This window comes from Pseudophryne corroboree, chromosome 3, assembly GCF_028390025.1.
Source record: "Pseudophryne corroboree isolate aPseCor3 chromosome 3, aPseCor3.hap2, whole genome shotgun sequence".
NCBI lineage: Eukaryota > Metazoa > Chordata > Amphibia > Anura > Myobatrachidae > Pseudophryne > Pseudophryne corroboree.
The window spans coordinates 602,818,688-602,835,312 of NC_086446.1; the positions used below are offsets into that span (position 1 = coordinate 602,818,688).

Consider the following 16,625-nt stretch of genomic DNA (forward strand, 5'->3'; position numbering starts at 1 on the left):
CTAGATTGGCCTAAGCCAATCTAAGCAATCTAGTCAGATTGCTTAGATTATCGTTCCGTGTGTACCCCCCTTTATTCTCACAGACAGTCTAGTTCAGGGCTGGCCAAACCAGTCCTCGAGATCTACCAACAGTTCACATTTTCCAGACCACCTAGCTGGTGCACAGGTGTAGTCATTACTAATTAAGATGTGCTGCATTCATTCCTAACTGACAATTCTACAGATCTGCAGGAGGCCTGGAAAACATGAACTGTTGGTAGATCTCGAGGACCGGTTTGGCCAGCCCTGGTCTAGTTCATGTTGTGATTGTGCAACATATTATTTTTAATGGGAGAAACATAAATTTACTATTAATTCTACTGAAATTTCCTTCCTGGGACTCAGTTCTTTGTCCAGCAGCTCAGGCACAAATCTGTGGCTATATGACAGACATCGCAGCTTCTGATTAGGCCTCCTGGTTACAAGTTCTACTTCAGCCATATTAAATTGAAAAACTAAGATGTACACCACTTTAGGTAGTAATTAAATTCAGCATTCATTTGAAATAAAATAACTCTTTCTACTTACGCTTTTGTGTAGTTCAAAATAAAATCAACCCCTTTTTCACTGTCAAACTGTATGTCATGAGGCAAATCACTGTGGCAATGGGCGTCGATACTCAGTGGGAAGCCAGGATGCCACTCCTTCCATCTGTGGAAGATGAGGTTACAGATAACTATAATAGATCTACCATTAGCACAATGTGTTTTGGTAGTTGTTGTATTGAGGCAGTACATTCACTAAAATGCTAGATTGTGTGAATAGGTTTTAGAAAAATAAATACATGTAATTATCTTTAAGTCTTCTAAATACTATGTTGAATTGTAAAACTTTCATCAATGGAACACAAGTTATGCGACTATCCCATCAAGATTTAGTCTAACTCTTTGATATTCAGCTTGACTTTATAGCATGGATGTACTATCAGGGTCAATGAAAGGAGGGAATTTGGTGTAACAATGCCCAGGTCTTTCTGCGGGTGTTATGAGTGCCTACTGTGACCTTGAGCTTACAGAAACCACTTGCTAAGTGCTTTGCCTATAACAGTCCCCTTTCCCAGAACTACTGTCAGGAATCGGCGTTCAGCAGCATCTCACTTACCAGCGTGCTGGTGTGCAGGCCTCCGGAGGTCACAGCCCCAGTCGCGACTGCGTGAATGCACTGTCCGCGAGCATGATGTCCATTGTCGCTATGTACCCCATAACTTCATCCAGAGTGTACCCCGCTGTGTGCCGGCGTCTGTACAGCATGGGCGCCGCCATGACACCTGCACTCAGCTGACCTGAACATCCAATCCTGCAGTGTGTCTGCACACATGATCCCGGTAACCAATCACTGCGGAGCAAGGGGTATAAATTAGGTCCGTGGCTCGGTCTCATCGCCTCTGACAACGAGTCACATTCAGTGAACAGTTCACCTGACAAAGTTACAGACCTAACAGTTTGTCCGAGGCCCATGGACAAGGACGGTGGTCAGAGTGTGGGGTCAGGGGCACTCCAAAGTTTAGTGTCACGACTTGATGGTCAAGAGGCTGCACAACAGCAGATTATACAGTTTCTTCAAGGGATGTCTTCCCAACTGGACTCTCTACAACAGTCCTTTTCAAATCCTGTCCTTCCAGCTCCATCTTCAGCTTCAGTTCCAGATTCCATTTCTACATATCCCAGTCCTCCAGTTGCTCCTGTTCCAGCATCCCGTATTCATCTTCCTACACCAAGTAAATTCGATGGTAACCCTAAAATGTGTAATGGATTCCTGAACTAATGTGTAGTCCACTTTGAATTGCTGCCGCAAAATTTTCCAACAACCAAAGCAAAGGTTGCATACATTGTGTCCCTTCTGTCTGGCTCTGCCTTGAATTGGATCTCCCCCCCCACTATGGGAACGAGTGGATACTCTTCTGAACAACTATACAGATTTTGTTGCTGCATTCCGACGCATCTTTGATGAACCTGGGCGTACAACATCTACTCCCTCAGATATCCTTCAGATTCGCCAGGGAACACGTACTGTGGGAGAGTATGTTATCCAGTTCCAGACATTGGCATCAAAAGTAAAGTGGAATAACCAGGCGTTGGTTGCTGTCTGTCCGACCGTATAAAAGATGAATTAGTTACCCGAGATCTCCAGAGCAACTGGAAGCTTTAATTTTTCTATGTGTAAAGTTGGACTTGCGTTTACGCGAACGAACCAGTGAACGCTCTCTAAGTGACCTTCGCAAGTATCAAGTTATGCCTCAAGTACAGTCCTTACCCATTACTTATGATGAGCCTATGCAGGTGAATAGGTCCCGCTTAACGCCTGAGGAGCGGTCAATGAGGTTACGGGAAAGACTGTGTCTATATTGTGCGGCTGCTGGTCATCTGATCGGTTCCTGTCCTCCTCATTCGGGAAATGCCAGGTCCTAACTTGTAAAGGAGGAGTCAGGTTAGGAACTTTAATCAAAGCTCCTTCTTCCCAAGATCTCACCCTGCCTGTTACCTTGGAAACACAGAGTGGTCTTCAGTCTTTATCCGCCTTAGTGGATTGCGGTGCTGCTGGGAACTTTATCACGCAGGCTGCAGTGGACAGAATCCATCTTCCTGTTTCAAAACTGTCTCATCCAGTCTACCTCACTGCCGTGGATGGAAGTCATATAGCTGAAGGTTCCATCATTCAGCGAACCAAGCCAGTGGTCCTAGGAGTGGGCTTTCTTCATTCAGAGCTCATTGAATTCTTGGTCATCCCGAAAGCCACCTATGAGATCATACTGGGTATGCCCTGGCTTCAATTGCACAATCCACAATTTGACTGGTCCACACTACAGCTTACAGCATGGAGTCCTTCCTGTGTCCACTCATGTTTGGCTCAAGTGTATCCAGTGAGATCTTCAGGGTTAAAGCTTCAGACTGGTCTTCCAGAAGCCTACCAAGACTTTGCTGACGTCTTCAGTGAAAAGGCAGCTGATGTTCTGCCTACCCATCGAGAGTGGGATTGCCCCATTGATCTAGTTCCGGGGAGTAAGCCACCCAGAGTGCGCACTTACCCTCTCTCCGTTCCTGAGACTCAAGCTATGAGTGAGTATATAAAGGAGAATCTACAAAAAGGGTTCATCCATCCATATTTGTCTCCAGCCGGTGCGGGGTTTTTCCTTTGTCAAGAAGAAAGATGGCGGATTACGCCCCTGCATCGATTATCGGGGTTTAAATGACATCACTATTAAAAACAGCTATCCATTGCCACTCATTACAGAACTGTTTGACAGAGTCAGAGGCGCTTGCATCTTTACTAAGTTAGATCTCCGTGGGGCTTACAATCTCTTCAGGATCCGAAGTGGCGACGAGTGGAAAACCGCCTTCAACACCCGCGATAGCCACTATGAATATCTAGTGATGCCCTTCGGTTTAAGCAATGCCCCAGCGGTATTCCAGAACTTTGTCAATGAAGTGTTTAGAGATCTTCTGTACAAATGTATGGTAGTCTACCTCAATGACATCTTGATATTCTCTCGTGACTTAGCTTCCCATCGCCAACAAGTGAAAGAGGCTCTACGATGTCTTCGACAGAATCATCTTTATGGTAAACTAAGTGCACATTTGAAGCTTCATGGCTTCATGTCCCAAGTGTGCTCAGCACAAAGTTCCTCGTCAGACCCCTGTGGGTCAACTATTGCCAAACTCTATCCCAAGTCGTCCCTGGTCTCATCTGTCTGTGGATTTTATTTCGGACCTTCCTCCTTCTAAAGGGTATGATACCATCTGGGTAGTGGTCGACAGATTTTCGAAAATAACCAATTTTGTTCCACTCATGGGGTTGCCTTCTGCTCCAAAACTTGCACAATTATTCCTCCGTGAAATCTTCAGATTACATGGACTTCCAACTGAAATAATATCTGATCGAGGAGTACAGTTTGTGGCAAGATTCTGGAGGGCTCTGTACTCTGCGCTGCAAGTCAAACTTAAGTTCTCTACAGCCTATCATCCTCAAACGAATGGTCAGACAGAGAGGGTAAACCAAGAGCTTGAGACCTTTTTAAGACTCTATATTTCTTCCTCACAGGATGACTGGGTAGATTTATTGCCTTGGGCAGAATTTGCTCATAACTTCCGCTACCATACGTCCACAAATACTACTCCTTTCTTTGCAGTTTATGGTCAACATCCCAGAGTTCCGGATTTTCAAGATCTGCACATCATAGATGTACCCGCAACTTCTTCAGTCCGTCAACAGTTCTCTCAGATTTGGAAAAATATTACTTTCTTGAGAGATAAATGATCTCGTCAGTATAAAGTGTTTGCTGATCGAAAAAGGCGAGCAGTTCCCAGTTTAAAGCCGGGTGATAAAGTCTGGCTGTCTACCCAAAACCTCCGTCTCAGAGTCCCCTCAATGAAGTACGCTCCACGATTCATTGGTCCATTTCCAGTAGAGCGTGTCATCAATACAGTGGCTTATAAGTTGAAATTGCCTTCCTATTTGAAAGTTCCCAACTTATTTCATATTTCTCTCCTTAGTCCATTGATTCTTAACCGTTTCCAGAAAGTTCTTCCAGCGGCTCCAAAAGTTCAGACTCATCGGGGTGTGGAATACGAGGTTGAGAAGATCCTGGATTCTCGTTGTCGGTATGGTCGTCTACAATATCTGATTGACTGGTCCGGATATAGTCCTGAGGAGAGGAGTTGGATCAATGCCACTGATGTTCACGCTCCACGGTTAGTTCAAGCCTTCCACAGACTCTTTCCTTTCAAGCCTCGGGGGTGTTTGGTGCCGACCCATAAAGGAGGGGGTACTGTCAGGAATCGGCGTTCAGCAGCATCTCACTTACCAGCGCGCTGGTGTGCAGGCCTCCGGAGGTCACGGCCCCAGCCGCGGCTGCATGAATGCACTGTCCGCGAGCATGATGTCCATTGTCGCTATGTACCCCTGAACCTCATCCAGAGTGTACCCCGCTGTGAGCCGGAGTCTGTACAGCATGGGCGCTGCCATGACACCTGCGCTCAGCTGACCTGAACATCCAATCCTGCAGTGTGTCTGCACACATGATCTCGGTAACCAATCACTGCGGAGCAAGGGGTATAAATTCAGGTCCGTAGCTCAGTCTCATCGCCTCCGACAAAACGAGTCACATTCAGTGAACAGTTCTCCTGGTTCCTGTGTTCCTGTTTCCAGTGTCTTCCTTGCTTCTATTCCTTCATTGATCTCCACTGTCAAGTCATCCAGCTTGTTACGAACTCCTACCACAGTCAGCCACCATACAACTTGCAGTAAGAAACTTTCTCCAGGTGTTTCTCCATTCACTCAACCTGTGCATTTAATTACCAGCATTCAGCATTGTGCAATTGCATTCAGCACTTAATATACCAACTTGCTGTGTTAGAACTGTCTCCTGCTCGGACCTTGCTTGGCCTAGTGAACGTGTGCTTCTATACAGACTGTGTGCTTATCATTACTGTTTTCTCAACCATCCACCGGAGTGTCATCCATATTTGTGTCATCAGTTTCATCTGCTTCTTCTGTTTATCATTCCCATTATTATTAACTCTCAAGTCAACCATCATTGTCATTTGTTATCAGTGACCTTTAAAACTTATTTCATCGGAATCATTTACTGCCATTCATTCTTGTCATCAACTGCATTTGTTTTCCATCCATATATCATTTCTGCTGTTACCGACTTCCAAGTCAATTACCATTTTGTTTTTCTCATTGACTCTCAACCATCAGTTTATCATTGTGTTACAGTTGCTGTAATACCCCTGTGTGCTAATAAACATCAGGCGCACATGCGCAGGACTTTTCTTCAGCCTCCTCGTTTCCTCTACCACACCAACACTGACCCACTAGTGACCACTCCGGGGACAGACAAAGTTACAGACCTGACAACTACAACTGGTACTCGGTGACCACCAGGACTTCAACCTTTCGTAGTATAAGCTTTAGAGCACAGACACATACGTTTCAAGGTAACAGAGACTACCAAAACTTTATACAGAACACAGCATGACAGAACTTCAGTATAGCACAGGCAATCTTTACTAAAGAGTATGCTTGCCAAATTTCCAAATTTGCACTAATACATGTTTTTTGGGACAAGTCTCTCAGATAAGTCTTTTCCACAATAGAGAATTGATAAGTAACAGATTGTTTTTACATGCATAGGTAAAGTGATTGTATGGAAATATTGCATAGTTCTATTAAACAGCACAAGTTTATTCCCTAAAAAGTTTTCCAGGACAATTTTCTTTTCCACAATAGAGAATTGATAAGAACCAACAGGGTTTCTACATGCATAAGTAAATGCCTGGTAGAGAAATACTGCACAATAAATGTTTTACTAGACTATTCTCTCAAATAACAAATCTGTTCCACAACAGAGGATTGATAAAAGTAATAGGTTTTTTGCCTGCATAAGTAAATGCCTGGTAAAGAAATACTGCACAGTTCTTTCCAATAGCACAAGTAAATTCCACAATACAGACTTGAATTGATAAAACAAAGTAAGAGAAATTCTGCACAGTACTTCTAATAGCATAAGTATATTCTACAAAGAGATATGAATTAATAAGTAGTAACAGGTTTTTGCATGCATAAGTAAATGCCTTGTAGAGAAATGCTGCACATTTCTTTCCAATAGCACAACTATATTTCACAGTAGAAATTTGATAACAGCTAATGGATTTCCTGAACAGCACAAGTCATTTTCCACCAGCAAGCTATTGAGAAGATCTTGAGAATACTCCAGATTAATTTCGCAATAATGAAATGCCACAGTTTTTTTTATTTCAATAGTGACAAATCATTAGCACTGTGGCAAGATACTTAGCAGATCTTTCACAGAGTCTAGGTTAAGGGGGGTACACACGGAGAGATCCGTTCTTAAAATCTAAGCAATCTGATTAGAGTGCTTAGAGTTTAAGCACGGATCTCTCGTGTGTATGCCCCCCAGCGATAGCGATGCACGGCCCCGCGCGTTGCTATCGCTGGTGCTAGATTGGCACAATCGAGCACATCGCTCATTTCACCTGCTGGGAGAAAGAAGCGCCTCCCCCCCGTCACCCCCACCCCTCGCTTAGCACACATCGCGCTGTGCTGAGCGAGGGGTGGGGAGAGATGTCTGTAAGGTCCTTTAGTTTCACAGAGAAATACAATGTGGAATGCCTTCTCCCGCATGGTGAGGCTCTCCGATAGCATCCCTAAAAATTCACCTCTTCAGGCAAGCCTATCAAATTTCTGAACTGCCCATAGAACCTTCAGAAGCATTCATATCTAATTACATCCCATCAGGACAGCATTTGCAATCTGGTGGAACCGCAACGGAATATGCTGCGCCATATAAGAAACTGTTAATAAATAAATAAACCGCTATGCTATAGTGCATATCCTTGTGTATCCTTCCTATTTCCTTATTTGTAAGCTTGTGAGCAGGGCCTTCCTACACTATATCTGTCTGTTATTACCCAGTTTGTGTTATATAAGTATACAGTATATAAGAAACGCTAAGTAAAGAAATAATAAAATAAATAAATAATGCTGAGGTACGTGAATGTTGCATTGCTTTAATGTGGAAGGAAGGACGTTGTATCAGTGCATTGCACTTGTTATACAGGAAGTGCCTCCACAGCCATTATTCAGCACATGATGCAGTGAGTAAAGCATATCTCCCAACTGTCCCAATTCCAACGGAACAGCCCCGCTACTCGGACACCGTCCTGCTGTCCCACCCACAGGCTGCAGAGTCTTGGGGTGGGGGGGTGGGGGTTGGGATGTGGCAGGTCGGGAGAGCCTGTGACCACTGAATATATGCCATCTAAACAGTGCGGGGAGGTGATCAGGGGGCTGCCCAACTGCTGAGGGAGAGCTGGGCATGACCTCAAAATGACTAAAATGGTGGTCATGCGACGAGGCCCGCCCACTCCTCCCATGGCCCCATCCTTCTCCAGAGGCCCGCCCCCTTTTTGGGTGTGGGTGCACTCTGGCGTGCCAGGTCACGCATTGGAGGCTACAAGAGCTGGGAGGTATGAGTAAACACAGACTTCAGTAGCTTTTCAGAATCCTGTGGTGATTGTACACAGACTACTTTACATGGTGGCAGAAGTCTGGCTGTGATCTCTGACACATAGATTAGTTGGTTTTTGAGAACACCAATCACACATTGTTAACAAGTAAATTAACCATTTTGATTCATACTTCAAAATCTCTATTGATGTGATTAAGCAGGCTGAGGACTGCCTAAGCATGAAGCCACATAAGCGCCCTGGTTTTTTGTGACTAATGGGTTAAAGACAGGGCAGTGCTAGCTTAGTGATGTCATTTTGGGTCAGGTGCTTTTGTCTGCCTATTACGGAGATTGTAGGAGGAGTGTTTAATACAGTACTTATAGGCAGGTCCTGGGGGCCATCTTTCTCTTTGCCATTTGGAAGCCTCTCCCACCCACCCTGCAATTTTATTTAATTTTCACTTTGTTTTCTGGTGCACTATTTTGACTTCTAGTTCCTTATTAGTTGGTTTTGACAGCCAGATTGGCAGAAAGTCGCTACCAGCCAGCGGTCAAAAGCTTGCACAAGTGGTCATTGTGGGGCACCCCCTTTTGGTAAGACGGCGAGTGTGTTCTCCCCCTGCGGGTGGACTATGGACGTTCCTGTGCGGTTTCGTCCATTGCGCTGCTAGAGTAAAGGGTGGTGAGTCCTGCACAATGCGGATTATGCTTTAGGAGGCGGTGGTAAGTCCCCTTCTAGATTATTTGGTATTATTCTAGTTGACTGGTGCTGGCGAGTTGATAGCACCTTTTCTTTGCCATCCTCCAATACATAGTTAAACTTAGGTCATCAAACAATAAATACCTGTTGACCTTTTAAATCTAGCAGTTGGTGTCCGTGTCGTTATTTCTTAGTGCTAAGCTAGTTTAAGTATATATATATATATATATATATATATATATATATATATTTTTTTTTTTTAAGTGTGTTACAATAAAGTCATGGGTGACTTATAGAAAATAACAAATGATGCTGCTGTGGAACTCTGGGAACAAAATATACATACACAAAATCTCACAAAGATGTGTTATTCACTTGACTAGTGCAGAAAATATCACTGCTTCATACAGTAGATATAATAGGCAAATAAATTATTTTTTAATGTCTAGTACTTTTGATTTAGAAAAGGCTGAAAACAAAAAAAATGGCCTAGATTCTTCAATTCAAAAAATATTACATTTTATTAATAACGTTTTAAGAATTACAGGTTGAGTCTCCCTTATCCAAAATGCTTGGGACCAGAGGTATTTTGGATATGGGATTTTTCCGTATTTTGGAATAATTGCATACTATAATGAGATATCATGGTGATGGGACCTAAATCTAAGCACAGAATGCATTTATGTTACATATACACCTTATACACACAGCCTGAAGGTCATTTTAGCCAATATTTTTTATAACTTTGTGCATTAAACAAAGTGTGTCTACATTCACACAATTCATTTATGTTTCATATACACCTTATACACACAGCCTGAAGGTCATTTAATACAATATTTTTAATAACTTTGTGTATTAAACAAAGTTTGTGTACATTGAGCCATCAAAAAACAAAGGTTTCACTATCCCACTCTCACTCAAAAAAGTCCGTATTTCGGAATATTCCGTATTTCGGAATATTTGGATATGGGATACTCAACCTGTATAATTAAGGGCCTAATTCAGACCTGATCGAAGCAGCAAATTTGTTCTCTAATGGGTAAAACCATGTGCACTGCTGGTGCGGCAGATGTAACATGTGCAGAGAGAGTTAGATTTGGGTGGGGTGTGTTCAAACTGAACTCTAAATTGCAGTGTAAACATAAGGCAGACAGTATTTACCCTGCACAGAAACAATATAACCCACCCAAATCTAACTCTCACTGCACATCTTATATCTGCCCCACCTGCACTGCACATGGTTTTGCCCATTAGAGAACAAATTTGCTGCTGCGATCAACTCTGAATTAAGCCCTATAGCTGTTATGTTAGGCCTATCATTTAGAATACCTGTACTGTTTTTGTCTGTCCTCCAATTCCTTCCTTCTGTGTTGCTTGTGAATTTGTGTTACATCCTGTGTGGCCAACTTTGCTGTTTAATTAGTAAAATAGAAAAAACACAGTTATATTGTCTAGTTTCACAATTCAATGTTAGTTTATGAACTCATCTGTCAGGGTAGGAGCATACATGCAGTTCCCTTGTCATTTTACTATCACCGTCATCATCATCCTCACCTCCCTGTACCACCGTCATTCTTCACTGTTTTACTTCCCCTTTATCGTTCATATAACTCATACTTTTAGTAATAGTAGTTTATCGCTCATATAATTACTTTTTTTTTAACTGAGAAATCTTTTATACCCCTTTCAGACCGCTATTGACGAGTTGCACCCGGGAGCCGTACACGGGTGCTTCCCTGGTGCAACCCGCCTGAGCCCCATTCACACCACTGTCCCCAGCCTGGCATATTGCCGGCTTGGTGACATCAGCTGTGATGCGTGTGGGGGTGGAGCTTGAAGATCAGATGATCTCCAAGCGCCTCCCGTCCAGTGTAAAAGGGAAATTGGTCACATCGACCCGGCAATCGGTTCACACCGCACAGCAACATGGGCATGAAGCCGTATTCAACCCTGGTCGCTACCAGGGTTGAAATACCGTGTCGCTTGACCTGGGATATTTACCCTGGGCCCTTTCAGACCGCACAGCAACCTAGGTTACTGTGCGCTCATGTGCAAGCTGGCGGTCTGAAAGGGGTATTATTGCTTTCAATACTACAAAAAATAAAGAAACAGAGCAGAAACAGAATATGATCTTATTACAGCAGCTCAACTGAAGAACAGAAATGCATTATAGCAATATTCAGATAAGAATGAAAATGAGCTAAAGAGACATTGAAAAAAAAACAAGAAAAAAACACATTACACCACACAGTATGAGCCGAAATTTACATTATGTCACATGGTATGAGCGAAAGTTGACATTATGCCACACAGTATGAGCAATATATATATATATATATATATATATATACATACATTATGGAGAGAGAGAGAGAGGCATAGAGAGGGCGGGGGCACAAGGAGAGAGCCATGAAGAGTGAGAGGGGCATTGGGACAGGGGGCATGAGGAGAGAGGGGCATGGAGAGAGTGAGAGGCATGGAGAGGGGTGGTATGAAGGGTGAGAGGGCATGGAGAGAGTGAGAGGCATGGGGGTATAGAGAGAGGGGCATGGAGAGGGCGGGGGCACAAGGAGAGAGAGCCATGAAGAGCGAGAGGGGCATTGGGACGGGGGCATGAGGTGAGAGGGGCATGGAGAGAGTGAGAGGCATGGAGAGGGGTGGTATGAAGGGTGAGAGGGCATGGAGAGAGTGAGAGGCATGGGGGTATAGAGAGAGGGGCATGGGAGGAAGGGAATGGGAGAGCAGTTAACCTGGAGGTTGGGAGGAGGCTCCGCGGTCCCTCCAGTCAGGCACGGTGGGATGTGTAGTGGCTCCGACGGGGTCACCGCAGCCGGGAAAGAGATGCAGGAGGAGGGAGATAAGCAGAGACGCGGCGGCAGCTGATGCAGTACTCTGTAAGAGAGAAGCCCGCTGCCCAGACTGCCTGAGGTTCTCAAGCTGTGCATCCTAGGAAGTCATCGAGCATATTGGTAATGCACTACTGGCAGCGAGGAATAGCGCAGGACTGAGCAGCAGGCTCTGCGGGGATCGTTGTGCTGCACTGCCCTAATGTGCAGGCATGTGGGGGGTGCTGGACATTAGGGGGTGCTTGTGCGCACCAGGCACCCCCCTGCGCACGCCTATGAGAGCAGTGCTTCTGCAAACATTCAGGCAAGGTGCCTAGCCAGATATGTTGCATTTTATATATATATATATATATATATACAGTGAAACGGATACTTGAAATAAGTACTCAGCAGGCACGTTTTACGGTAAATCAGAGTGTCTTTACTGGCAGCTGACCCTGCATGGCATACACAGGCGTAGGCATTGTCACACAGGTACATAACTGAAAATAAGGATTCAAACGTAAATAGTCCTAGCACTCCCTGTGCTTAGCAGTCAGTCCACTGCAGTGGATTGATCCACACTTGCCATGCTCTCCTGGCATGGCCAATGTCCAATGTCCACAGTCCCTGGCACTACAATCTGTACCCTACTCACTGGCCTCTAACAGGCATCAGCGTCTTGTGCATTGGGTGAATAGGACTTTTAAACACCTCTTCTGCTTCTGACTTACTGCTGTCTCGGGTGAGCTAGAAAACCCAGACTTCTGTTTTCCACTCACAGCTGTGCAATCCAGAAAGACCAGCGTTATAAATCTCCACTGCAGGTGCAGAATGTGTACGTCTTGTTTTCTTCTCTCTTGGAGGGAACTGATCCTACCAGAATGTGAACAAATCAGGTGAGAGACCACTCCCCTCACCACAGCACACACACACCTGTATATATAAAACATGCGCTGAAAGCTGGCATTCACAATTGCCTTCTAATCACCTTTCTCTCCCAATTCCAAGCTCCTATCGGAGGATGGCACACACATAGATGCACTAGTTCAGCACTCCAGACAACTTATAATAAACAACTCTTAGTACCGGGACTAAGTAGTTTATTATAAGTTGTTTGGAGTGCCGCCCTAGTGCATGTGTATATATATATATATATATATATATATATATATATATATATATATACACAGCAGAAGGGAGAGCACTCCCGGTGAAATAAATGATAGTCCCGGTGCCCGCGGTAGGAGTTTTCGGCCGAAAATCCAATATACATGGCCACGCATCGGTATGCTATTAGGCAGGCCATTTCCACCAAACAGAGTGACCAACCTGTGGCCCGTCACTTTATGCAGGTGGGGCACAGCTTGGCAACATTACGATACATGATCATTGATCATGTACCGATCAATTTGAGGAGGGGTGATCGTGCATCCAAATTGCTGAAATGTGAAGCGCGATGGATTCACTGCTTACAAACTTTATCACCCAGAGGCTTGAATGAGTATTCTGGTGTCTCTGCATGTATTTAAACGTTACAATTGTTATTTGTTGTGGTGCTTTCTGTATCTTCTGTAGTTTACATAAATACTACTGTATGTTTCTAAATGTAACATATTATGTTCTATATTCTGTTCTTGCATTTACCCCCTGCCGATGTTCTTTTTTACTGTTTGTTTTTAATGGTTTATTTTGGCTTGTGGTCTTAGCAACGGACGGGTGGTGATGACGTCATTTATTGGTGCCGTCCCCCTGTTTCCGGAGGCAGCCCTCGCCATGTGGGTGCTAGGGGATATAAGGTTAGTTGTTTGTTTGTATGTTTTATTGTGCCTGATGACGATATATTAAAATATCGAAACGTTGCAGCAGATCTGCTGTATTTGCCTTGGTTATTGACCGTGTGCTGCGGACTACCTGTGTATGTGTGTGTATATATATATATATGTATATATATATATATATATATATATATATAGACATATATACATACATACATCATAGTGTGCCACGCATTTTAAACAACATCATGCCTGTGATCCTGCTAGTTTAAAATTCTTTGGTCTGGAACATGTGGCCATGGATAAGAGAAGAGGTGATAGACTAAGGTTATAATTCAGATCTGATCGCTGCTGTGCGTTTTCGATCAAATCTGAACTGCGCATGTGTATGCACCGCTATGTGCTGGCACGTCGCACAACAGCGACAGGCATCGGCGCCTAGCGATGGGATGGTGCAAAAAATCCGAACGCACGGGCGTTTGCAAGGAGATTGACAAGAAGAAGCCGTTTGTGGGTGGCAACCGACTGTTTTCCAGGAGTGTCTGGAAAAATGCAGGCGGGCTCAGGCGTTTTCAGGGAGGGTGGCTGACATCAGTTCCGGCCCCCGATCAGCAGTATCACATCGCAGCAGCGATGTCAACAAACAAAACAGGCCCTGTATGCACATCAGCCCACCGAGATTCTTCCTGTGAACCCTATGGCCAATCCACCCCTGTCTGTATTGTTCAATAGACAACATGGGCGGAATTCAACTCTTATTGATGCAGGCAGCCACTAGATGGCTCCCACGGAGATATCCAGATATAGCTCCGTTCAGGCGCGATCGTCTGCCGGCATCTACATTTCAGCTCGCACCCGCCAAAGGTGGTGAGCTGAAATGTGTGAAAAGTGATCTGTTTGGGCGCCAAAACTGAATTTTTCCCAATAGCACCTATTAGTTTACTTGGGTTTAGCAACTTTACACGGCTAAACCCGACACTAATGGGCACGATCAACATGATAGGTGGCTTCAAATGATAACATTTGAATCCCCCCCTCCATGTCTAATGAATTACCAGCCTGTATGTTGTTAGAAAGTATTAGTAATAAAAAATATTATGTATTTTGCTTCTTATGCATGTGTATTATGTAAGCATATCATGTTGATAAAACAAGTTTCATAGGAAGTAAGGTTCCTGTTTGCAAGCCACTGACTTCCCCTTTGTATGATTGGAAGTTCTGTACTGGCACACTATTGCATAACTCCCTCTAAGATCATTGAAATCTCTGATACATTTTTGTGAATTAGCTCACTATTTTTGACTTTTTGTTTACATTCAGCCTCCTTTTTTTATCAGCACAAAAAAGAAAAAAATGTGCATGCTCTAAACACTAAGAACACTGGTAATCAGAGCACTTATAATAAACTCTGCATGTCAACATGGAGTAAAATTGAGGTTTTTAGCATCATTTTTGGCCTAAAAATATGGGCCCACCTACCTTTACCAGGTGACCTCATCAGATGGGTCCCTAACATTCCTAGGGGTCAAGTCCAGAGCACAGGACCCCCAGGCCAGCACAACCCAACTGCTCCAAGCCATCACACTAGTGGAAAATAGTAATTTAAATGTTAAAAGGTGGTACATTAATAAGAAGAGGTAATAGTATTACATTGGTGAGAAGTAGAGATGAGCGGGTTCGGTTCTCCGAGATCCAAAGCCCCCCGAACTTCACCTATTTTACACGGTTCCGAGGCAGCCTCAGATCTTCCCGCCTTGCTCGGTTAACCCGGAACTTGGAGGGGGTGGTTCGGTCTTCCAGCAAGGTATATCTGGCTTGGGTCCCTTGTGCACCTCATATCTTAGCTATTGATACCTTTGAAAAAGCTGCTAGTTGAATGCAGCGAAACGCGTCAGGTGCACAAGGGACCCAAGCCAGATATACCTTGCTGGAAGACCGAACCACCCCCTCCAAGTTCCGGATCATCATACGTATTTTGAGGACTCCAATAGCAGACTGAACCGATTATTTTCATACACCGCACTGCATGAGGAGCTCACTATCCAAACTTCAGGAGCATCACATCCTCTAGCGGCAATTTGCTACTATATGGGACACTGCTTACCTCTCAAATACCTACATATACCGGACTCGGACCAACCTGGGGGAATACTTTGGAACGGACTTTCCACCTACCAACTTCTTCCATTGCTGGCTAATTGGGTAACCCTTTTTCATACCCTAACTGTATGTTTTTATTAAGCCATATTGATGTTGCATGTATTTTATGATATACTTATCACATTATTTTAGCGATAATATTTTTTATTATTAAATTGTACTATTAATAGACGAATTATCATTGTTGTCACATTACATTAATCTAGCGCAGCCTTCCATTGCTGTATCTTGCAGCTCTGTGTCAAGTATACTATACCTGTGCTGCATTATTGTGAGCAGTATATAGTAGGACAGTGCAGCATTTTGGTGACCAGCAGTATACATAAATAGTACAGTACAGTAGGCCATTGCTATTGATATATTACTGGCATATAATTCCACACATTAAAAAATGGAGAACAAAAATGTGGAGGGTAAAATAGAGAAAGATCAAGATCCACTTCCACCTCGTGCTGAAACTGCTGCCACTAGTCATGGCCGAGACGATGAAATGCCATCAACGTCGTCTGCCAAGGCGATGCCCAATGTCACAGTAGAGAGCATGTAAAATCCAAAAAACAAAAGTTCAGTAAAATGACCCAAAAATCAAAATTAAAAGCGTCTGAGGAGAAGCGTAAACTTGCCAATATGCCATTTACGACACGGAGTGGAAAGGAACGGCTGAGGCCCTGGCCTATGTTCATGGCTAGTGGTTCAGCTTCACATGAGGATGGAAGCACTCATCCTCCCGCTAGAAAAATGAAAAGACTTAAGCTGGCAAAAGCACAGCAAAGAACTGTGCGTTTTTCTAAATCACAAATCCCCAAGGAGAGTCCAATTGTGTCGGTTGCGATGCCTGACCTTCCCAACACTGGATGGGAAGAGGTGGCGCCTTCCACCATTTGCATGCCCCCTGCAAGTGCTGGAAGGAGCACCCACAGTCCAGTTCCTGATAGTCAAATTGAAGATGTCACTGTTGAAGTACACCAGGATGAGGATATGGGTGTTGCTGGCGCTGAGGAGGAAATTGACAAGGAGGATTCTGATGGTGAGGTGGTTTGTTTAAGCCAGGCACCCGGGGAGACACCTGTTGTCCGTGGGATGAATATGGCCATTGACATGCCTGGTCAAATTACAAAAAACAATCACCTCTTCGGTGTGGAATTATT

At 44.1% G+C, this 16,625-nt stretch overlaps 1 protein-coding gene across 1 annotated transcript in view; it reads right to left on the minus strand.

Annotated features, from left to right (window-relative positions):
• Positions 1–16,625, minus strand: part of ALOX5 (arachidonate 5-lipoxygenase) — a 228,051-nt gene that overhangs the window by 106,797 nt on the left and 104,629 nt on the right. Inside the window, exons 3-4 of the mRNA XM_063961506.1 lie at positions 10,044–10,125; positions 568–690 (exon numbers count right to left, since the gene is read on the minus strand). Of these exons, the coding sequence (XP_063817576.1) occupies positions 568–690; positions 10,044–10,125 (205 nt within the window). The remainder of the gene's footprint in view (positions 1–567; positions 691–10,043; positions 10,126–16,625) is intronic.